The 24,654-nt window shown below is 36.5% G+C and overlaps 1 protein-coding gene across 1 annotated transcript; it reads right to left on the bottom strand.

Moving 5' to 3' along the window:
* Window positions 1-3,995: 3,995 nt before the first annotated feature.
* On the bottom strand, window positions 3,996-24,386 carry CTBS (chitobiase). Its single transcript, XM_053693308.1, has 7 exons — window positions 24,212-24,386; window positions 20,324-20,462; window positions 19,115-19,323; window positions 17,876-18,047; window positions 16,964-17,061; window positions 13,160-13,321; window positions 3,996-10,616 (listed from the first exon to the last, which is right to left on the bottom strand). Exons 1-7 carry the CDS (start codon window positions 24,341-24,343, stop codon window positions 10,434-10,436), a joined length of 1,095 nt encoding a protein of 364 aa, XP_053549283.1. The 5' UTR covers window positions 24,344-24,386; the 3' UTR covers window positions 3,996-10,433.
* Window positions 24,387-24,654: the final 268 nt, after the last annotated feature.

Below are 24,654 nucleotides of genomic sequence, written 5' to 3'. Positions count from 1 at the left end.
TTAAGCCACACAACGACAATCATGTAGATTTTGTGAGGAGGTTATTTAAGATTGTCTAAGATTGTTTAATTTGGGTTATTGTGAGGTTAACCATCAGAATTTGATATAATATATGTATCTGTAAAACCGTTAAGCAGAGATGTAGTTTTATATCTTTCATTTTGATTTTAATTTATCTTTTACATATATTTGTAACACATGTATAGTGCACATATACCTGTTTGTTGTTTCCAAGGGAACCATTTTGTTTAGAACTGTGATTGGCTACAATCACTCATAAAAGGTGTGCTATGTTTGTGTGGACATGACTCCGCCTCCTCCCATTGTGATCGCTGTTTGAGTCCATGTTTTTATCGTTAAATAGGATCCTTTTTAAGAATGCCCCAATGTCATTTTTAGAATATTTCTTGTTGCCTTTGCCCCTTCGTTAAAGGTGGTTATACATTGTACATCATCCTTCAGATTTTTATTAGTATGTGTATCATTGGCTGTTTTTTTTCCTACCTGCCAATAATTCTGTTCTGAATAAGTTGACCCATTATTTTTTAATTAATCGGATTAAAAAAAAAAAAAAAAACACACACAACATTTTTTCCTATGTTTAAAATAAAATCCACATACTGGGTGTTACAAATATAAACTTCAAACTAAAACTTTACATTAACACAACTGTTTTTTCCAAATTTTAGGCAGCAGAAGACATTTTCATAATCAAGCAAAACCAAACCACAAACTGTTTGAAAAGAGGTAGAACTAGAAAGAGTTAGACTCACTGTTTATCACATTATGTTATTCACTCTTTCAGAAACTTTGCATTGAAATGCAAAAATGTCAACATGACCACACGCTCCTGGCTGAGGCCGGCTCTCTTTTTGCAGCAATTTTGCCTGCAGCAGAGAAGAGGCACTCAGATGGTGTTGTGGTGCATAAGTAGGTTTTGCCAATTTCACTACAGTGAGATATTTAGCTTTGTTAACTCTCCACCAATGCAAAGAGTTTTCCTCCTTGGCAAGGGGCCTCTTAAACCTTTGAGCGATAAGCACTTTCCCACCTGGGTGCTAAGGTGATTTAAGTTTTTTTTTTTTAACTTTTGAATTTTTTTTTCCAGCTCCCCAAGACTTACACCATTGGAAAGGTTAGGCGATTACCTTTCCAACGGTGGGTCTTGGGGTCTGTAGCTGCAGGCGTCTAAGCAGCATGCCCCCTTTCCCTATACTTTGTATTGTAAATTTGTAATAAAGTTGCTGCGTGACGTCACCGCGCAAAACGTGAAGCCCGGCGATGCCTGTCACTATGCAGGCCCGATTGCCGGGGTAGGAGCCCCCAGATCTCCCTCAAGGTGAGAGAGTGCTAGCAACAGCTCTGAGCCGTCGTTAGCACCAGAGTGGGAAACTCTGCAACGGCTCAAAGCCGTTGTTAGCACTTAAGGGGTTAAAATAAGTCTAAACTTCATTCTAACATAAAAATATCTTGAATATCTATATGCAATGATAAATTACCAGCTATAAGATTAGGGAAAAAATATCTAGTCCGCTCCTAAAATAACAGATATATACTTATAGCGGTTGAATTTGGTACATATTACAACTAAATTAAAATATAAACAAAAAAAAAAGTCAAAAGCACTAATGACTATATATTAACAAGAGGACAAAGCCTTACACATTTATCTATACAGTACATATAATTAGCAATAGCAAGCGATCCGCTAACAATTGTACAAACAGATAATAGTGCACATCAATTCAAAAAACAACTCCCATTAATCTAGGGCTAGGTGTAAATAATATGCTCAGCACTATATCATGTAAAGCATAGTCCCAAATCACCTGGTTTTATTATAAACAATCCAATTGATGACTCCTATTTTATTTCTGGGTTGCACACAAGCCAGGAGTAGTTGTAAATTTATACTGTCCTGAAAAAGTGAAAAGTAAATGTCTGTAGACGTCCTTTAGGCTAAGGGCATAACCATAAAACACAATACCATGTGCAGGAGCTCATCGGCGTGAAGCAGCTGGTGCAGTGCACAGACCAACTAATCGATTATGAGATTCGTTGACAACTATTTTCATAATTGATTTTTATCAAAATATATTGGATTAGTTGTTGCAGCTTTAAAATGCACCACTTTATTCAGAACAGAATTATTGGCGGGTAGGAAAAAAAAACAGCCAAATGATACACATACTAATAAAATTCTGAAGGATGATGTAAAATTTATAAACTACCTTTAACGAAGGGGCAAAGGCAACAAGAAATATTCTGAAATGACATTGGGGCATTCTTAAAAAGGATCCTATTTTAAAAAGGTACACATTGGAGAAAACCACAATGTCATTTTTAGAAAAAACAAAGATTTAAAAAACCTATTAGCACAGTCTAAACTTAAACCCCTTACCAATAGCTCTTCCAATACACTATCAAGTTGGGCAGGTCTAAAACCAGCGACTTATAAATGTGGTAAATTAAACTGTTACATGTGCAATAACATTGATAAATCAAATGATGTATATAACTGGGACCACAAAAAAAATAATAATATGACACTATCAATTTCAGAGGTAATTGTCTGGCCACATTTACAACTGCATTGTAGTTTATCATCTTCAATGCAGTTGTGGGAAAAGCTATATAGGTCGCACTATGCAAAAGATAAAAAGGAGGCTGTATGAACATCTAGAGGATATTACCACAGGTCTGGAAAATCATAGTGTCTCTGAGCATTTTAGAATAAAGCATAATAAAAATCCATCTGACCTAAAAATGTAAATCTTAGAATGTGCCCCTATAGAGATGAGCTTACAAGACTGACTAATCTTAGACAATTTGAAACCAAATGGATACACCTATTGGGAAGTCTAATCCCTCTGGGACTAAACATAGATATTGACCTAGCTGCATTTATGATCTAATAAATAAAGATTACATTTAATAGGAGAATCTTTCAGTTTTTAAATATTGCAGTCTTTTAGTGGATCACATTGTTAAACAGAATCTAGTATATGTAGGAATTTTCAATTAGTATATAGGTATTTGAGGTATTTATATATATATATATATATATATATTTCCCTAATAACAATAGGACCACATTAGTGAAACAAGTACTAAATGATGTGTATAAGAGATATTTATATATATATGTTTTATTTTAGATGCATGAATTTTATAGAAGTTATAATTTTAAAAAAATCATATTTTAGAGTTGTCATTATGAAAATTGCTTTTAGGATCTTGCAACATCTATATGAGTTAAATTGTATCTTTTATGAATGAAATTATTATTGGATAATGACGTAAGGTCCCACCGGCCATTTAAACATTGAGCCGTTTACCACTACCAGCAAACAATAACCCCTTGAGAAAGTCGGCTAGCGTGCTGATGAAACGTGTAGGTGAGGGTCTAGCAGGTAGTGTGTCAAAATTATGAAGGTATACCTGGAATACGGATTGGTGTCACCCTACTGTACAAACTTTATGTCCTGGCAATATCACCAAGCATCCAGGCACACTGTGTAAGAAACCTCTTTACCCCACAGCTGCAGGCGGCTCAGAGGGAAGCGAATCCGGAACGTGGAGTCCTGTCATAAACAGACTGCCTGAGCAGTAATACAGATAAGCTGCTTTTATATAGGTTTCCTGTAAATGTGTTTCTTTGTGTTATGCGTGTCAACTCCGATTAAAGTATACTGTGAATTATGGATGTGCCTTGTCTTTTGCTTTTTAACATGAAATTCACTAAGCTGAATGGAGGTTCTATATAAAGGGATTCTGACTACGCAGTAAAGCTAGAACAGTACACTAGGTGTTTTCTTTCCAGCAGTGTTTATAAAACCATATTGCTATAGTGCATGTCTCACCAACATGAAACAAACTGCATAAAAATAAAAAACTGCACACGGCTGCTGACTGGATTAAAACATCAGAACCTAACTAAAAAGTCCCAAATCTTAGACATTCTTATTTTCAGGCAACAATAAAGAGACATGAAATCCAAACATTTTCTTCCATTATTCAGGTATTTTTTACAAAAAAATACAAAGAGAAAAAAAATATATATATATATAATAGAACGAATACGGAAATATGTTTAAAAATTCCCTTGTCTGTCTATTTAAAGGTGCCATTGGTAGACAAAATGTGTGGTTGAGTTACTGGAGTCTTAAAAAGGGACAGTAAAACGTAGGAATGTGCAGAATTATGTAAGATGAACCTAGTGATTTCCCCCCACCAAAAAAAACAAAAACCTGTACTTACCTTATCTTTCTCTCCAGTCTCTTCTGCCCCGTGCTGTGATTAGATATTGAACTAAACGTAGTGCACTCCTACGTTGTGTAAAATTGTTGGCTGCTTTACCCTCAATCTGGCGAGCTGTTATTAGACAGTGCACCCATGAAGAAAAACAGCAACAAAAAAAAACAACCACACAACAAAAAACACAGAAGCAGAAGAGACTAAAAAGGACAGTAAAGAAAGTACAGTTTTTTTTTGTTTTGTTTTTTTTTTGGTGGGGGGGGGGGGGAGAGGTAAATCTTTAAAATCCCTTTACTTTCATGTAATTGGCAAGAGTCCATGAGCTAGTGACGTATGGGATATACAATCCTACCAGGAGGGGCAAAGTTTCCCAAACCTCAAAATGCCTAGAAATACACCCCTCACCACACCCACAATTCAGTTTTACAAACTTTGCCTCCTATGGAGGTGGTGAAGTAAGTTTGTGCTAAGATTTCTACGTTGACATGCGCTTCTCAGTATTTTGAAGCCCGATTCCTCTCAGAGTACAACGAATGTCAGAGGGACGTGAAGAGAGTATCACCTATTGCATGAATGCAATGATTTTTCCTAACGGGGGTCTATTTCATAGGTTCTCTGTTATCGGTCGTAGAAATTCATCTCCTACCTCCCTTTTCAGATCGACGATATACTCACATATACCATTACCTCTACTGATAACTGTTTCAGTACTGGTTTGGCTATATGCTATATGTGGATGGGTGACTTTCGGTAAGTATGTTTTTATTATTTAAGACACTCTCAGCTATGGTTTGGCACTTTATGCATTTGTATAAAGTTCTAAATATATGTATTGTACTTATATTTGCCATGAGTCAGGTTGATGTATTTCCTTTTGCAGACTGTCAGTTTCATATTTGGGGAAGATTAACATATTAAGAAATATTTTTTCTTACCTGGGGTTTAGTCTTTTTTTCAAATTGACTACATTTTTCTTGCAAATTGCGGGCTGGATTAGGCCCGCGGGTGCGCCAAATGCTAGACTTTATTGCGTCATTCTTGGCACGAGAATTCTTTGTCGCGAAGGTACGTCTGTTGACGCAAGTTCGTCATTTCCAGCGTCGTAGTCGACGCTGACTCCGCTGAGTTCCTTACACAGGGTTGCGTCGTTAGTGACGCGTGTGTCATTTCTGAATGTTGTTGGCGCCAAAAAAATTTCAGTTATGTTGTGCATCATACTTGGCGCCAGATTTTTTTCATTATTTTAATACCCCATTGCTATTTGCCTCTTGCCTTTTTCTATGTCAGACGGCTATGCTATTGCATTTTTTCCCCATTCCTGAAACTGTCATATAAGGAAATTGACAATTTTGCTTTATATGTTGTTTTTTAATTTTACATTTTGCAAGATGTCTCAATCTGATCCTGCTTCAGAAGTATCTGTTGGAACTTTGCTGCCTGATGTCGGTTCTACTAAAGCTAAGGGCATTATATTTCCGAATGTCATTTGTATTGGTTATCATGATAAACTTTTACATGCAGATATTGTGTCCATCAGTAAATGGTACATTGCCTGTTGTTCCTTCAACTTTTAAAGTACATTATACCTATGAAATTTAAAGATTTGTTACCGATTCTGTTCAGAAGGCTTTGTCTGCTATTCTGCCTTCTAATTATTATAAAGTCTTTTAAAACTTCTCATAAGGCTGATGAAATTTCAAATGACCGACTACATAAATGAATTATCCTCCTCTGATGAGGATCTATCTGATTCATAAGATCCTTCCTCAGATATTGACACTAACAAACCTACTTATTTATTTTAAATAAAGTATTTTTGGTTCTTTGTTAGAACGAATATTGTGGAAACTAGTCCTCTTGATATTAGAACTAGTAAATTCTGTATTTAAACCTTCCGTGGGGTTACTCCAGAGGTTTTTTTTTCCTATTCCTGATGCTATTTCTGATATGATTTATAAGGAATGGAATAAGCTGGGTACTTCTTTTTTTTCCCTTCTTCAGGGTTTTAAAAAAATTGTATCCTTTTCCAGCAATTAATATAGAGTTTGGGAAAAGATCCTCAAGTTGATGGGGCTATTTCTACTCTTGCTGAACGTACCTCTATTCCTATGGAAGATAGTACTTAAGTTCCTTTAGATGGGAAACTTGAATCTTTTGTAAGGAAAGCTTATTTATATTCAGGTCGTCTCAGGCCTGCAATTTCTTTGGCTGATGTTGCAGCTGCATCAACTTTTTGGTTGGAGAATTAGCGCAACAAGAATTGGATTCTGATTTATCTAGCATTGTTCGCTTACTGCAACATACTAATCAGTTCTGATGCCATTTTTATATCATCAAGATTGATGTTAGATCTATGTCTTTAGCCATTTTTTAGCTAGAAGAGTTTTGTGGCTTTATTCTTGGAATGCTGATATGACTTTTTAAGTCTAGATTGCTATCTCTTTCTTTCCAAGGTAATAAGAGACCTAAAGGTAAATATAAAGCTCCTAATCATTTTCGTTCTTTTTGTCAATTAAGGAACAAAAACCTATTCCTTCCCTATGGCATCTGATTCCATTTGGAAACCTTCATTAAATGGAGTAATTCCAAGCCATTTAAGAAACAAAAAGCCAGCCCCTAAGTCCGCATGAAGGTGCGACTTTCATTCCAGCTCAGCTGGTAGAGGGCAGATTAAGTTTTTTTTTCCAAGGATGTTTGGATAAATTCTGTATTGTGTCTCAAGGGTATCGAATAAGATTCTGAGTAAGTTCTTCTATGAGAAGATTTTTTTCTCTCACGTATCTTAGCAAATCCAGTTAAGCTCAGGCTTTACTGAAGTGTGTTTCAGTCCTGGAGTTTCAGGGTTAGTCATGCCAGTTCCTTTTCAGGAACAGGGTCTGGAGTTTTATTCAAATCAATTCATTGGTCCCAAAGAAGGAAATTTCATTCAGACCAATTTTTAGATCTGAAAATTTTGAATTGTTATGTAAGAGTACCATCTTTCAAATGGTGACTTTCAGGACTATTCTGCCTTTGTTCAGCAAGAACATTGTATGTCCTCAATGGACTTGTAGGATGTATACCTTCATATTCTGATTCATTCAGTTCATTTTCAGTTTCTCTTTTCTAGACAAGCATTACCAATTCATTGCTCTTCCATTTGGATTAGCAACCGCTCAAATAATCTTTTTAAACGTTCTAGGTGCCCTGCTTTATGGAAACTAGAGGGCAGGGTATTGCAGCGTTTCCTTATTTGGATGATATCTTGGTACTAGCTCGTCTTTACATTCTGCAGAATCTCTCACAAATCAACTAGTGTTGTTTCCTCGGAAACATGGTTGGAGGATCAATTTACCAAAAGTTTCTTGATTCCTCAGACAAGGGTCACCTTTTTAGGTTTCCAGATATAGACAGAGTCATGGACACTGAATCTAACAGACAAGAGACGTTTGAAATTGGTTGCAGCCTGTCGGCACCTTCAGTCTCAGTCATTCCCTTCAGTAGTTATGTGCATGGAAATTTTTAGTCTCATGACTGCAGCATCTGACGCGATTCCCTTTGCTCATTTTCACATGAGACCTCTCTAGCTTTGTTTGCTGAATCCATGGTGCAGGGATTATTCAAAGATATCACAATTAATATCCTTAAATCCCAATGTTTGACTCTCTCTGACGTGGTGGTTAAATCACCAGCGTTTAGTTCAAGGGTCTTCTTTTGTTCGGCTAACCTGGACTATGTTCACTTCAGATGCAAGTCTTTCAGGTTGGGGAGCTGTTTGGGGATCTCTGACAGCACAAGGGGTTTTGGAAATCTCAAGAGGTGAGATTACCAATCAATATTTTAGAACTCCGTGCAATTCTCAGAGCTCTTCAGTTTTTGGCCTCTGTTGAAGAGAGAACTGTTCATTTGTTTTTAGACAGACAATATCACAAACAGTGGCATTTGTCAATCACCAGCGTAGGACTCACAGTCCACAAGCTATGAAGAAGTATCTCGGATACTTGCTTGGGCGGAATCCAGCTCCTGTCTAATTTCTGTGGTGTATTTGCCAGGTATAGACATTGGGAGGCAGATTATCTCAACCTTCAGACTTTACATCCAGGGGGTGGTCCCTCCATCTAGATGTGTTTTCTCAGATTGTTCAGATATGGGGTCTTCTAGAGATAGATCGGATGGCCTCTCATCTAAACAGGAGACTACCCAGATGCCTGTCCAGGGATTTTCAGGCGGAAGCAGTGGGTGCACTGACACTTCTTTGGTGTTTTCAACCTGCTTTTATTTTCCCGCCTCTAGTTCTTCTTCCAAGAGTGATCTCCAAAATAATCATGGAACAATCGTTTGTGTTGCTGGTGGCTCCAACATGGCCTCACAGGTTTTGGTATGCAGGTCTTGTTCAGATGTCCAGTTGCCAACAGGCCAGACCTACTGTTTCAAGGTCCGTTTTTTCATCAGGTTCTCAAATCATTAAATTTGAAGGTATGGAAATTGATGGATTAGTGTTAAATCATAGAGGTTTCTCTGACTCAGTGATTAATACTATGTTATAAGCTCGTAAATCTGTCTCTAGAAAGATTATCTAGTTTGGAAGACTTACATTTCTTGGTGTTCTTCTTATGAATTTTCTTGGCATTCCTTTAGAATTGTAAGAATTTTACAGTTTCTTCAGGATGGTTTGGATAAGGGTTTGTCTGCAAGTTCCTTGAAGGGAAAAATCTTAGTTTTTTCTGTTTTATTTCACAGAAAAATTGCTAAACTTCCTGATATTTACTGTTTTGTACAGGCTTTAGTTCATATTAAGCCTGTCATTAATCAATCTCTCCTCCTTGGAGTCTTAATTTGGTTTTGAGGCCTTTACAGGTTCCTCCATTTTGAGCCTATGCATTCTTTGGACATTTAACTACTTTCTTGGAAAGTGTTGTTCCTTTTGGCCATCTCTTCTGCTAGAAGAGTTTCTGAGCTATCTGCTCTTTCCTGTGAATCTCCTTTTCTGATTTTTCATCAGGATAAGGCGGTTTTGCGGACTTCATTTACATTTTTTCCTGAAGTTGTGAATTCTAACAACATTAGTAGAGAAATTGTTGTCCCTTTCTTGTGTCCTAATCCTAAGAATTCTTTGGAAAGATCCTTACATTCTTTGGATGTGGTGAGAGCTTTGAAATATTATTTTGAAGCTACTAAAGATTTCAGGAAGACTTCTAGTCTATTTGTTATATTTTCTGGTCCTAGGAAGGTCAGAAGGCTTTTGCTATTTCCTTGGCTTCTTGGTTAAAGCTTTTGATTCTTCAAGCTTATTGGAGTCGGGTCAGGTACCGCCTTAGAGAATTACAGCTCATTCTACTAGATCAGTCTCCACTTCGTGGGCTTTTAAGAATGAAGCTTCAGTTGATCAAATTTGCAAGCGGCAACTTGGTCTTCTTTACATTCATTTACTAAATTCTACCGTTTTGTTGTATTTGCTTCTTCAGAAGCAGTTTTTGGTAGAAAAGTTCTTCAGGCAGCTGTTTCAGTTTGATTCATCTGCTGATGTTTTAAGTTTTTCTTGTCATTTGAAGAATAAATTTATATTTTGGGTTGTGAATTATTTTTTCAGCGGAAAATGACTTGTTTATTTTTATCCCTCCCTCTCTAGTGACTCTTGCGTGGAGTTCCACATCTTGACTATTGATATCCCATACGTCACTAGCTCATGAACTCTTGCCAATTACATGAAAGAAAACATAATTTATGTAAGAATTTACAAGATAAATTAATTTCTTTCATATTGGCAAGAGTCCATGAGGCCCACCCTTTTTATGGTGGTTATGATTTGTATAAAGCACAATTATTTCCAAATTCCTTTGTTTATGCTTTTTACTCCTTTCTTTATCACCCCACTACTTGGCTATCCCTTAAACTGAATTGTGGGTGTGGTGAGGGGTATATTTATAGGTATTTTGAGGTTTGGGAAACTTTGCCCCTCCTGGTAGGATTGTATATCCTATACGTCACTAGCTCATGGATTCTTGCCAATATGAAAGAAATGAATTTATCTTGTAAATTCTTACATAAATTATGTTTTTTTTTATTTTTCCACAGCTGTTAGGTTAATGTTCCATAATCCATAGTGCAGTATTATGCAACATTGATTTTTATGTTTACTGTCCCTATAAGCACCAGTAAGGCACAAAACGCTGGCACTAAAGCAACTAATTCCATTATCATGGTCTCAATGCATTCCACATATCTTTTGTTTGCTGCTGTGCTACTGGATCAACAGAATAATCCAGATGATCTCCATTCCACATGCCAACGCCTCGTAGACCACGACTCTTCACGTATTGGACCTTCAGTGAAATACTCTCAGGGTCATCATACCAAACCTGATGGAATCCTAGTTTATCCTATAGAACCAATTTAAGAAAATGAGGAATTAGATTTTATAGTATTAGAGGAGGAAGACATATATAATAGATCACATGAAAAACAATACTGGCCCAAAAATGTTTTGGCTTTGCTAGTGATGATGTGTGTGTGGGGTGTGAAGGTCATCTGGATTTGGGAAGAGACACTGAAGCCAATTTTTTTCTATCGTGATTCAGAGAGCATGCAATTTTAAGCAACTTTCTAATTTACTCCTATTATCACATTTTCTTCATTCTCTTTGCATCTTTATTTGAAAAGCAAGAATGTAAGTTTAGATGCCGGCCCATTTTGGATGAACAACCTGGGTTGTTCTTACTGATTGGTGGTTTAATTCACGCACCAATAAACAAGTGCTGTCCATGGTCTGAAGCAAAAATTGTCTGGCTCCTTAGCTTAGATGCCTTCTTTTTTAAATTAAGATAGCAAGATAACGAATAAAAATTGATAATAGGAGTAAATTAAAAAGTTGCTTAAAATTGCATGCTCTATCTGAATCACGAAATAATTTTTTTTTGGGTTCAGTGTCCCTTTAATTGGACCTTATACACCAATTATCATATAACTGAATGTAATAAACACCACTATAAATAAGAATATGCACAGATACTAAGATCTAAAAATCCAGTATAAAACCTTTAAAAAAAAAAAAAAAAAAAACTTACTTAGAAGCACCCAGTTTAGCACTGTTGAAAAGGTTAGGCTGGAACACCCAGTAAAATTGACTGGAAAGCAAAAAGAGCATACATTCCCCCCCTCCCCTACACATGAAAAGACCCATAAGACAAACAGGAGCGAGCATGAATCTGTAGACATCAGTATACTTCTAAAACTTTGGGGCTTGGTTTAGAGTCTGAAAATAAGCAAAATGTTATTTAAAAATAAGCATAAACTATACATTAAAAAACCCTGCATGGGCTATATAATAAATGGATCATCTACAAAACATTTATGAAAAGAAAAACCTAGGAGTACAATGTCCTTTTAATGTTTGAGTAGTGACTAGACTGTCTAGCAGACTTGCTGTTTTGTACATGTCCTCGTGTGTTTTTGCATATAGGTTCTGTGCTGATAACATCCAAGTGAATCATTTACAGCGCTGTACCGTTTGCCGGTTCAGTAAGAAGGTTTATGCTTTATTACTCTTTGTGCAGCATGAAAATAACATCAATGGAGACACACAGAATCCTTGTTATTTAGATAAAATGCCTACTAGCTGCTGCTTCACAGTGAAAAAAAAAAAATATATACGGAGGGGCCTCAACAGATTATGGAAATATAGGTAGGCTGACCATATTGCCGCTTTAAGAAGGAACACATATGAAAAATACATATGTGAGGGTTCTTATACAAAACCATTTCTTTAAACAGCCATGAAAACAGCCCTGACATATGTATTTTTCATATGTGTCCCTTTTTAAAGCGGCAATATGGTCAGCCTAATTAGGTGTTTATAAAATTAACATTTTCAGTTGCTCATCTGATGTACAGGTGATCATTGGGTTAACAATTTAACTATCTGAGCTACATGGCCTCTATATCTGTGCATTCTGCAGTTTTAGTTCACTGCCTAATGTGGAAGAAGGTGGCAACTTACGGCATTTGGCTCTTTTAAGAGTCGGATATATTCTTGTGCAAATAAAACACTAAGATCTGAATTTGAACAGATCTTACAGTGTTGCACTTTAACAAGAATAAATCCGGCTGCGAGCAGCTGCCTTCTTCTGGAGCATATCTAACAGTCTTATTGGGGAAGGTAACTGGCGGTCAAAGAAAGAAAAAATGGTAACACAGGTACTAATTAATTAGAAGTTGTCATTTTTGCATTAGAGTCATTTGCTTATTATACATAAACACCTGTAAAGCAGCTAAACACATAGGTAAAGTCCTGCTTGTGTGCCGCAACATATTGCTGTTCTTGAAAAGGACAAGGATAGTGATTTTCAACAACTGGCTCATACCACTATTTGTAGCCCCTGAGTAGTTAAAAATAGGACAGAACACACCTTGCAGTTGAAAACAAAACTCAGTTTTCTTGCTATAGAACACTTCAGCCAAGTCTAAACATTTTAAAAAAACATCTTGTTTGCTGCAATTGTTTTTCCAATAGACAAAACTCCACCCACAATTTGTCTCACTTGGCGGAGCCAATCTGGGCTTGAGTCTGTAGGACAAAGCCAGACGTGGTGGTTGTGTTAGTATAAAGTTCATTGTTTTGCAGTTTGTATCTGTTAAATCTAGTACTGGAGTAATGAAATTCAGTTTAGGTGGTAGTTTTAACAGGCAAAGACATTTCAAATAAAAAAGAAAACTAAAAGGATTTATTTGTACACAATCTAATACACTCCAGACTGAACTGTAACATTTTCCTTGCATTCCCAGTGATCCATTTTACAATGTCCCTTTAAGCACAGTTACAAGGGACAATAATGCAAACGTTACCAGTTTCCCTATATTAGAATATCCTTTATTATCTTACAACCTTTATGTGATGCAATGCATAGTAATGTGGAATCTCACCAACCTTGTAGTTGTAAAATGAAGCCTTCTGCGTTTCATCCCATAACCTCCCAGTGACAGAACTGTTCACCTGTTTCATAATCACTCGGTACGGCACCTGGCGACCTGCAGCGTCACTGCAAGGCGCTCCCCTGAATGGGACACTCTTAATGTTGCACGTGTTATTCTGGATAAACCATGAGAATATGAGTAAATATTACCTTCCACTCAAAACATTGCACATGGATACAAACATACAGCTTTTTTGTGGGGGTACTCATTTGTAATCATCATGTAAACACTCTAGTTCTCTCTCTCTCACACACACACAACGTTTGGTTTAAAGGACAATAAAAGTAGATTTCAATAATTAAATGCAAGATAAAAAGACAATGCAATGTCACTTACTCAACTTCAAATGCGTAGTAGAATTTGTTCTGACAAATTTAAAATGTATATCTATTTTCACTCCTCCTTTATCATGTGACAGCCATCAGCCAATCACAAATGCATATACTCTGAATTCTTGCACATGCTCAGTAGGAACTTATGATTCAAAAAATGTAAATATAAAGACTGCACATTTTGTTAATGGAAGTAAATTGCAAAGTTATTTAAAATTGCATGCTCTATCTGAATCATTAAAGTTTAATTTTAATTGTGTGTCTCCTTAACACACCTTACAAAAACAGAGTTTAACCACTTAACGACATACGTCGTTCCAGCCGCTTTCCGGTTATTGCAGCGATTCCTCGATATCGAGGCATCCTGCAATAACAGGTTTTCCCTATCTGATGCCGAGAGAGCCACTCTGTGGCCCTCTCTGCACTGGACATCGATGGCCGCAATCGATGGTGGGTGGGAGCCGACGTGGGAGGCGGGTGGGCGGCCATCGATGGCTTGCTGTGTGCAGAGGTGGGCGGGGTAGCTGGGGGGCGCGCATGGACGCGCGCGTGCATGGAGGAGGTGGGCGCGGCGCGTGCACGGGGAGGGAGCAGGTGGGAACCATTACACTATGGAACAATTTGTTTAAATTAAGTGGGAGAGAGGGGAATAAAACATTTTAATATTAATAATCTAAGTGATCTGGGAGGGGTCGGGGGTTTAGTTTTGGGGGGGGTGAAGCTACACTACAGAAAAGTGGAAAAAAATAAAAATATATATATATTGTAAACTGGGTACTGGCAGACAGCTGCCAGTACCTAAGATGGCTCCCAAAAATGTAGAGGGGGAGGGTTAGAGAGCTGTTTGGGGGGGGATCCTACACAGCAGCATATGTAAATATGCTAAAAATTAAATAAAAATAAAATAAAAGATACCTTTTATTTTAGTACTGGCAGACTTTCTGCCAGTACTTAAGATGGCGGGGACAATTGTGGGGTGGGGGAGGGAAGAGAGCTGTTTGGGAGGGATCAGGGGGTCTGATGTGTCAGGTGGGATTCTGATCTCTACACTAAAGCTAAAATTAACCCTGCAAGCTCCCTAATTAACCCCTTCACTGCTAGACATAATACACGTGTGATGTGCAGCAGCATTTAGCAGCATTCTAATTACTAAAAAGCATCGCCAAAGCCATATATGTCTGCTATTTCTGAACAAAGGGGATCCCAGAGAAGCATTTACAACCATTTGTGCCATAATTGCACAAGCTGTTTGTAAATAATTTTAGTGAGAAACCTAAAATTGCAAAAAATTTAACGTTTTTTTTCAATTTGATCGCAATTTGGCTGTGAAATGGTGGCATTAAATATACCAAAATGGGCCTAGATCAATACTTGGGGTTGTCTACTACACTACAGCTAAAATTAACTCTACAAGCTGCTATTTCTGAATAAAGGGGATCCCAGAGAAGCATTTACAACCATTTATGCCATAATTGCACAAGTTGTTTGTAAATAATTTCTGTGAGAAACCTAAAGATTGTGAAAAAGTGAAGAATTTTTTTATTTGATCGCATTTGGCGGTAAAGGGTGGCATGAAATATACCAAAATGGGCCTAGATCAATACTTTGGGATGTCTTCTAAAAAAAAATATATACATGTCAAGGAATATTTAGGTATTCCTGACAGATATCAGGGATCCAATGTAACTAGCGCTCATTTTGAAAAAAAAAAAAATGGTTTGGAAATAGCAAAGTGCTACTTGTATTTATTGCCCTATAACTTGCAAAAAAAGCAAAGAACATGTTAACATTGGGTATTTCTAAACTCAGGACAAAATTTAGATTAGAAACTATAGCATGGTTGTTTTTTGGTGGTTGTAGATGTGTAAAAGATTTTGGGGGTCAAAGTTAGAAAATGTGTGTTTTTTTTTCCATTTTTTCCTAATATTTTATAATTCTTTTAATAGTAAATTATAAGATATGATGAAAATAATGGTATCTTTAGAAAGTCCACTTAGTGGCGAGAAAAACGGTATATAATATGTGTGGGTACAGTAAATGAGTAAGAGGAAAATTACAGCTAAACACAAACACCGCAGAAATGTAAAAATAGCCCTGGTCCTTAAGGGAAAGAAATTGAAAATTGTCCTGGTCCTTAAGGGGTTAAATACATCTTTGAAAGTGCTGCCAATGGGACAAAATAGTTACACAAAAGAGGGTGGTATTGGCACATCTATTTGCCGTTTTTAAATGCTGCAAAAACAAAATCACCTATGCTTTTATATTACAATTGTGATCTTAAGTCATATTATGGCAATTTTCTGCTTAGCTAGTCACCCCAACTTACAAGGTGTCCCATGCCGACTGGTCCTAACACCACAATACTTTTGCCTTTATGGGGGGTTCAATTTTGAAGAGGGGGCATGCTCTACTGGCTGGTTTGGTGTAAAGTAATGAATCATGCTTCACTATCCGGCAGTCCAATGGAAGAATTTGAAGAGTATGGTGGATGCCAGGCAAACTCTACCTACTGGAAAGCATAGTGCCTACTGTAAAAATTGGTGGAGGAGGGATAATGATCTAGGGCTGTTTTTTTTGTTTGTTTGTTTTTTAGGTCTAGGCCGCTTTGTATCCTGTAGCACTAAGACGACTCTTCACTGGAAAGAGATATTTTAGAAAACTGGGTGCTTCAAACTTTGTGGAAGGCCTTTTCCTGTTCCAGCATGACGGTGCCCCTCTGCACAAAACAAGGTCCACAAGTTTGGTATGGAGAAACTAAAAAAAGAGGCTAAAACAGAGCCTTGACCTCAACCCAATGAACATCTTTGGGACTTATTGGAATGCAGATTGCGAGACAGACCTTCTTCCCCAACATTAGTCCCTAACCTCACAAATACTCTTTTGGCTAAGTGGGCACAAATTCCCACTGACACTCCAAAATCTTGTGGAAAGTTTTTCCAGAATTTTGCGGCTGTTATAGTGGCAAAGAGGGAACCTATTTGATATTAATGGTTTTGAAATGGGATATCTAACAAACTCATATAGGTGTGAGGGTCTTGTGTCCGTATATTTTTGACTATATAGTCTATATGGTACAAACATCATGCCTAGCCACATTTATAGTAGTCATTGTCTTAATGTGACCTGATTCATACTAACATTATCTACTAATATCAGAAAACCAATTATAAAAATAAATAAAAACCATGAAAAAACAAAAAAAAAAAAAAAACAAAAAAAAAACTCCACACACACACACACACACACACACCTATTTTGGTCTAAAACCAATTATTAGTTATGGAAATCTTGTGAACTAATATTTTTTACCACAGGATTAAAAACAAAACAAAAAAAACAAACCACTAACTAGACTACAAAGGCTGAAAAACCAAACGAACAATCATGCACAACAGTTTTGGGTACTATAAATTATTGTGAATTACCTGTGATAAGTTCAGGCATACATAGTCGTAGCCATACCAGGGAACCCCCATTACAAGCTTTTTGGGGTCAATGTCTAAGTTAATAAATTGATTGTAACCTATTGATAAAAAAATATTAGGTTAGCAAATCAGTGCTGCACATCTATATTTCAAATTGCTAATATAATTTAAAAAAATATACAGATTTAGCTGCAGTTTTATTCTAAAAACAAACACAAGCAATAGACCTTTGATCTCTCTAAACAGGAGAGATTTTAGGTGTAAATATATTAAATGTAAAAGCAAACAAATGCCTTTAATGTCCCTTTAAAGGGACAGTCAAGTCCAAAAAAACCAACAACTCATGATTCAAATAGGGCATGTAATTTTAAACAACTTTCCAAAATTACCTTTATCACCAATTTTGCTTTGTTCTCTTGATAGTCTTAGTTGAAAGCTAAACCTAGGAGGTTCATGTGCTTATTTCTTAGACCTTGAAGGCCGCCTCTGCATTTGACAGTTTTTCACCACTAGAGGGCGTTAGTTCATGTGTTTCATATAGATAACATTGAGCTTATGCATGTGAATTTACCAAGGAGTGAGCACTGATTGGCTAAAATGCAAGTCTGTCAAAAGAACTGAAATAAGGGGGCAGTCTGCAGAGGCTTAGATACAAGGTAATCACAGAGGTAAAATGTGTATGTTATGCAAAACTGGGGAATGGGTAATTAAGTGATTATCTATCTTTTAAAACAAAAATTCTGGTGTTGACTGTCCCTTTAACACCTTTTGCATTTGTGTAAAAAAAATGATTTGCAGCATTTGAAGGTTACAGAGTTTAGGGAGCGTTGAATGAAGCACAATTTATTTTTATATTGATGTTTGAAAGCAAGTTTTTTTTCTACCCAGACTGAAATATGTCAGACCATGTACCTGTTAAAGTTTGATTGTAGGGGGCATTAGCGCCAGCAACACACTCTGTCCATATCTGTGACTGCTCATCATAGGACATGACAAACAGAAAGTCAGAAAAGTGAGCTATTCCAGTGTAGTTGTAGCACCTAAGGTCTATGCATTTAGGAGACCAAGAGACATCAAAGGTTACCTGAGTGATAAAGGAAGGTTATAATGTGAATGAGTTGATCCATTGAGGGTCAAATGCAAATTAAAGGAGGGTCAACATCTCAAACCACTCGGTTTAAATCTGAAGCTGACTTTAGTTATAGTAAATCCACAACACTCTACAATTTTGGTTTAGCACATTCACCCTGCACACATACAGTATATGATGATGATAATACATAGAACAAATTGGTTGGCCCAATTGATAGAGACAAATGACAAAATATGGATTTATGAACTGTCTAATCACAAAATGCGACTTCTCTGGACAGGATCCCTCAACTAGAGAGGCGTAAACGCATGGGTTTGCCCGCAGGGAAAGGAAATTGAAGCTGGAGACAGATCAGGAAACTCATAAATGCAGAAATCACATTCAGTATTGGCTGCTGAGGGCTTATTTACTCTATAAAATATTGAGCATACATGTTTATGTGGCACAACTAAATATATATCTTAATGCTACAAAAAAAAGCACAACACACCTTGTAAAAAGAGATGTCTTGTGTTGCTAAATAACATCTTTTTTCTTTTTTGCTGCACTCATTTTTACAATAGACAAATTCCACCCACCAGGAGCCAATACAGTAAGTCTGAAGATGAAATGGATAGCCAATGCCATTATGCCAATACACAGCGCATTGTTTTGTGAGGGTTAACTGTTAAAGCCAGTTAAGGAAAGATATGTAACAGGGTTCTCCTTAAGAAGTCAGCAGGTTGGATTTCCCACTCTGAAAATGAGAAAATCCACAATTTTTCAAATTTAAAATTACATGAAGGGGTTAAAATAAAGAATGAAAAGTATATGGCAAAGTTATTTGGTATGCATAACTGAACATTTTAAATAAAAATATCATGGTGTTTACTGTCTCTTTAAATTCTCCTTTTGTAGATGATGATGATGACTATTTATTTTGTTTTTTGTCTCCACCCAATTAAAATTGGAGTAAATATAAATCTTTTAAAGTTGTGTCATACAGTGGTGTGATTAGGTTTTATAAATAAATATATCTAAATCTTTGTCCCAAATGAATGTCACATGACCGTGTATACCTGTGATCCAGGGATTTCTTTGTGGAAAGACTCTGCGGTTTCTTTAACTAGATCAGTTAGAGCATAGTACTCAGAGGTATTATGTAGTACTATCTGTTCTATGTCCAGGTTGATTCCGTCCATATATTGTTCCTTAGCCAACTTCACCATATTTGCAATCCAAGCAGCTCTAACATTAGGGTCCACTATATCCTTAACGGGCACATCACCTAAGGAAGATAAAAAGCCATATATACTACAATAGCAGGGACAGACAATTTTGCGTTTGAAATATATGGGACATTATATAATATATAACACTCACAGTATATGTTTTATGGAGAGAAAAAAAGAAAAAGAGAGAAAAAAAAGAGAAAAAAAAGAGAGAAAGAGAGAAAAAAAAAAAAAAGAGAAAAAAAAGTGAAAGAGTGTAGTGTAGTGTAGAGTTGAGTTATGGTGTAGATAAAAAGCATGAAATTAAAATCCTCCATCCTCCAAAGAGTCTATGGATGCTCCTGGGCCCGCCATATTAGAGGATCCATACTCTTTGCAGAGCATCAGGTGTGTTTAGTCTATGTAACAGGCAGCATTAAAGGGACACTGTACCCAATTTTTTTCTTTCGTGATTCAGTTTGAGCATGAAATTTTAAGCAACCTTCTACTTTACTCCTATTATCAATTTGTCTTCACTCTCTTGGTATCTTTATTTGAAATGCACGAATGCAAGTTTAGATGCCGGCCCATTTTTGGTGAACAACCTGGGTTGTCCTTGCTGATTGGTGGATAAATTCATCCACCAATAAAAAAGTGCTGTCCAGAGTACTGAAACCAAAAAAAGCTTAGATTCCTTCTTTTTCAAATAAAGATAGCAAGAGAATGAAGAAAAATTGATAATAGGAGCTTTAGAAAGTTGCTTAAAATTGCATGCTCTTTCTGAATTAAAAAAGAAAAAAATTTGGTTCAGTGTCCCTTTAACAAAAAGCATTATATATTGTATATCTAATTTGCATATTTTACCCAGAGCTCCCTAGCACAATCCCATTTCCTGTTTAATCCCATTTCCTGTTTCCTGTTTATATTGTCTGATTTATTTATATTTACCAGTCAAAGCAGAAGTTACAAACCAATATATTATTCACTTTATGTGTTACACAAATCAGGTTTTGAAATAGTTTTTTTTTTTTTATAGACATATTTTTTCTTCTATAGTTTGTGTAGACATTTATTTACCTTTTAATACAACTCTTACTCCTTTTGAATGGGCAAAGCATAAGAGTTCAGGGTTAAACTTTGCAAATAAGGCAATTGTAGTAATCTGTGTCCAATCAAAGGACTTCCAATGTTTTCCTCCACTATGGAATACATAAACCTGAAAAACAGATTAAAAACCAATAGATTATTTGAGACCTCTCTTCTTTAGATATGTTGTACATGTGCTCTGTTTTTTCTTGATTGCCGACAAATGCATAAGATTTTCACCTACCCCATAAATATCCGGTACCAGGTTGATGAGGAAAGGGACAGTATACACCAATTTTCATATAGTTGCATGTAATAGACAAAACTATAAAGAAAAATCATGCACAGATACTGATCTAAAAATCTAGTACTCACTTTGAAGCTACCAGTTTAGCACTGTTGAAAAAGTTAGGCTGGGACACTCACTGAAATGGGCTGGAAAGCAAAAAGAGCTTTCCCCCTGCATATGAAAATACTTTTTACACAAACAGGAGCACGTTGGAGTAGGTAGACAACAGTATAAAACTTGGGGGCTTGTTTAGGAGTCTGAAAATCAGCACAATGTTATTTAAAAATAAGTAAAAGTATACATTGTAACAAAAACTGTATGGGCTATATAAATGGATCATCTACAAAACATTTATGCAAAGAAAAATCTAATGTTCAATGTCCCTTTAATACTGCCTGTCACACAAAGGACAACAAACTGATGGGCTGCAAGGAGTCTATGGATAATCTAATATGGCATGCCCAAGAGAATCCCATAGGCTGTATGCAGAGGGCAAAATGAATCATGATTGCAAGTTGACAGGTTCACCTGCAATCGACTTTTGCATTGTGTGGCAAAATTCAACCCACAATATCATTCTTGTGCAATGCTGTCCTGCTCATGTGAGCTCTTAAAGGGACACTAAACCCAAAAAATTTCGTTCATGATTCAAGTAGAGCATACAATTGTAAACAGCATTCCAATTTACTTATATTATCTTATTTGCTTCATTCTTTAGATATCCTTTGTTGAGTAAATAGCAATGCACATGTATGAGCCAATCACATGAGGCATCTATGTGCAGCAACCAATCTGCAGCTACTGAGCCTATCTAGATATGCTTTTCAGCAACGTACATCAAGAAAATGAAGCAAATTAGATAAAAGAAGTAAATTAGAAAGTTGTTTAAAATTGCATGCTCTTTCTAAATCATGAAAATTTGGGTATCATGTCTCTTTAAGAGCCTGCACCTAAAGGCTTTAAAAGTTGAGTGCAGCTTAAAGGGACAGTCTAGTCAAAAATAAACTTTTATGATTCAAATAGGGCATGTAATTCTAATCAACTTTCCAATGTATTTTTACCATCAATTTTGCTCTGTTCTCTTGGTATTCTTAGTTGAAAGCTAAACCTAGGTAGGCTCATATGCTAAATTTCTTAGCCCTTGAAGGCCGCCTCTTCTCTGAATTCATTTTGACATTTTTTTTACAACTAGAAGGCATTAGTTAATGTGTGCCATATAGATAACATTGTGCTTACGCACGTGGAGTTACCTAGGAATCAGCACTGATTGGCTAAAAACCAAGTGTTAAAAGAACTTAAAAAGGTGGCAGTCTGCAGAGCTTAGATACAAGGTAGTCACAGAGGTAAAAAGTATTTTATTATAACAGTGTTGGTTATGCAAAACTGGGAATGGGTAATAAAGGGATTATCTATCTTTTTAAACAATAACAATTCTGGTGTAGACTGCCCCTTTAATACATTTACAAAAGTGCTGAGGTTACAGCATTCAATTGATATTATGACTCACCTGAAGTTAACCCCCCCCAAAAGGCTTGTTACAAGAAAATGAGGGCACAACACGGAAAAGAGTTAGATCTGCAAATAAGCTTCTAGTCAATAATCTAATGACACAGAAACAAATTATTTCTACTGGATCTTTAATTGGGGGGTGGTTGACAAATCTATTAAAAATGTAAGAGCCAGACAGTGGTATATATCTGTATATAGATATATGGAGAGTTGAAAAAAAAGTTAGGAGTCAGTGGCTCCCTGGCTCCTGGGTTTGGCGAGCCCTACTTTAGTGTGTGCAAGTTCTTGGGGATGTGCATTTAGGTCATTTGTTAGGATCCAAATGCAGAAGGCGACGGACACTCGTGGCATTCTGCTCTTTTCAGAGCCGGATTTATTCTTGTGAAAGTTTAACACACTAAGATCTGGATTTGTGTGTTTTGCTCTTTCACAAGAATAATTATGACTCTTAAAAGAGCCGAATGCATTCAGATCATAAGGAAGGATCCAAATGATCAAATCTAGTGCGCTCTCACCATAACAAGAGACAGCTACCAGGGTGCAGGGCATGATAAAAATGTAATGGTAACTTTTAAAGTGAAGGTCAATTTGGATGAATTAGTGCCTGGTTTTTAATAATCCTATTAAAAACAAGGACACTTAAATTCATCAAAATTGACATTTTACTCCTTTTCTTCAAAAACTTACCTTTTAATCCTGAAAGCCGCTCCAGCGATTCCCCCCGGCCGTCGGAAGCATCTTCTTACGACAGAAATGACGAATTCGGCTTCCTCCAATCACGGCTTTCCCCCCGGGGGGGATCATGGCCTGATGCAAAGCCATGATTGGAGGAAGCCGGATTCGTCATTTTGGACCCGCAAAGAGGGCTTGCAACGGGCGTAGGAAGTGCTGCAGCGGCTGTCAGTATTAAAAGGTAAGTTTTTGAAGAAAAGGAGTGAAATGTCTATTTTGATGAATTAAAGTGCCCTCTTTTTTAATAGGATTATTAAAAACCGGGCACTAATTCATCCAAATTGACCTTCACTTTAACTCACTCACTGAATTTGTAACTCATAAATGTCTGATTTTTAAAAGGGACATGAAACCCAAAACATTTCTTTCCAGATTCAGACAGATCATTTAATTTAAAACAACTTTCCAATTGACTTCTATTATCTTATTTACATCCTTCTTTTGGTAGCCTTTGTTGAAAGCATACTTAGGTAGTTTACGGAGCAGCATTGCACTACTGGGAGCTAGCTTCTAATTGGTAACTGCACATATATGCCTTTTGTCACTGGCTCACCCAAGGTGTTCATCTAGCACCCTGTGGTGCATTGCTGTTCTTTCAAAAAAACAATGGCAAGAAAATTAAGCAAAAATTTGGTAATACAGATCAATCAGAAAGTTGTTTATAATTGTAAATTCTATCGGAATCATTTTGGGTTGCATGTCCCTTTAAATAAGACATTTCTGAATTGCAAACAAACTGTGAATCCTAATGCAACACACACACACACACACATATATATATATATATATATATATATATATATACACACACATATACATAAATACATACACACACTTTTTATATATATATATATATATATATATATATATATATATATATAGACACACACACATACATACATACACACACATTTTATATATATATATATATATATATATATATATATATATATATATATATATATATAGACACACACACATACATACATACACACACACACACACACATACATACATACATTCATACATATACATACACACACACACACATATACATACACATACATACACACACATACACACACACTGTTTAGCATTTCCTAAAAATGCCCCAAAAAATACACTAAATTAATTTATAAATGGTCAGAAACTGCAAACACAAGCAAGTACAAAACGGTGCATGGGTCCAGTGTAACAAGTTATGGGTCATTGCAGTACTAAAGTAATCATCTAATCACTACAATAAACACTATTAATTATTAGCAAATACTAAAAACAAGGCTTCTGATTTAGTTGACCAGGAATCCTTTTACATGAATAAAAACCAGGAAAGTCTGAGAGCTGAGTACCTCAAAATCCCTGGTGTCTTTAATTGGTTCACAGAGTGCCGGGTCCTCACAGGGGCAGACAGCTAAAGAGGGGGACAGGACAGCAAACAGCAGCAGACAGAAGCCCCCCCAGCAGCCTGAAGCAGCCCACATAGTGACTGAAGATCAGTAGCAATCTGCAAGCACTGACTGACTGCACAACAGACCTAAAGCTCAATAAGGGGAGGGGACGGGCTGGAGGGGAGGAGAGACTGTGGAAGAGATTTCAGCAAGTCACATGCTGTGTATATGAAATACCAGAAGTGCAAGTTTAGTGACACATATTGCTACTTTATGTATGTGTCTGTTTTATGTAATGTAAAATGAATTAATTCTGCGGTAAAATCTTAGTTTAGCGTTCTAAATTATTTTCTTAGCCATATCTCATTATTTTCCTACAAAACTTGGCGTGGGGGTTACCAACA

Source organism: Bombina bombina, chromosome 10, assembly GCF_027579735.1.
Source record: "Bombina bombina isolate aBomBom1 chromosome 10, aBomBom1.pri, whole genome shotgun sequence".
NCBI classification, from domain to species: domain Eukaryota; kingdom Metazoa; phylum Chordata; class Amphibia; order Anura; family Bombinatoridae; genus Bombina; species Bombina bombina.
This window is presented reverse-complemented; position numbering and strand designations above follow the sequence as displayed.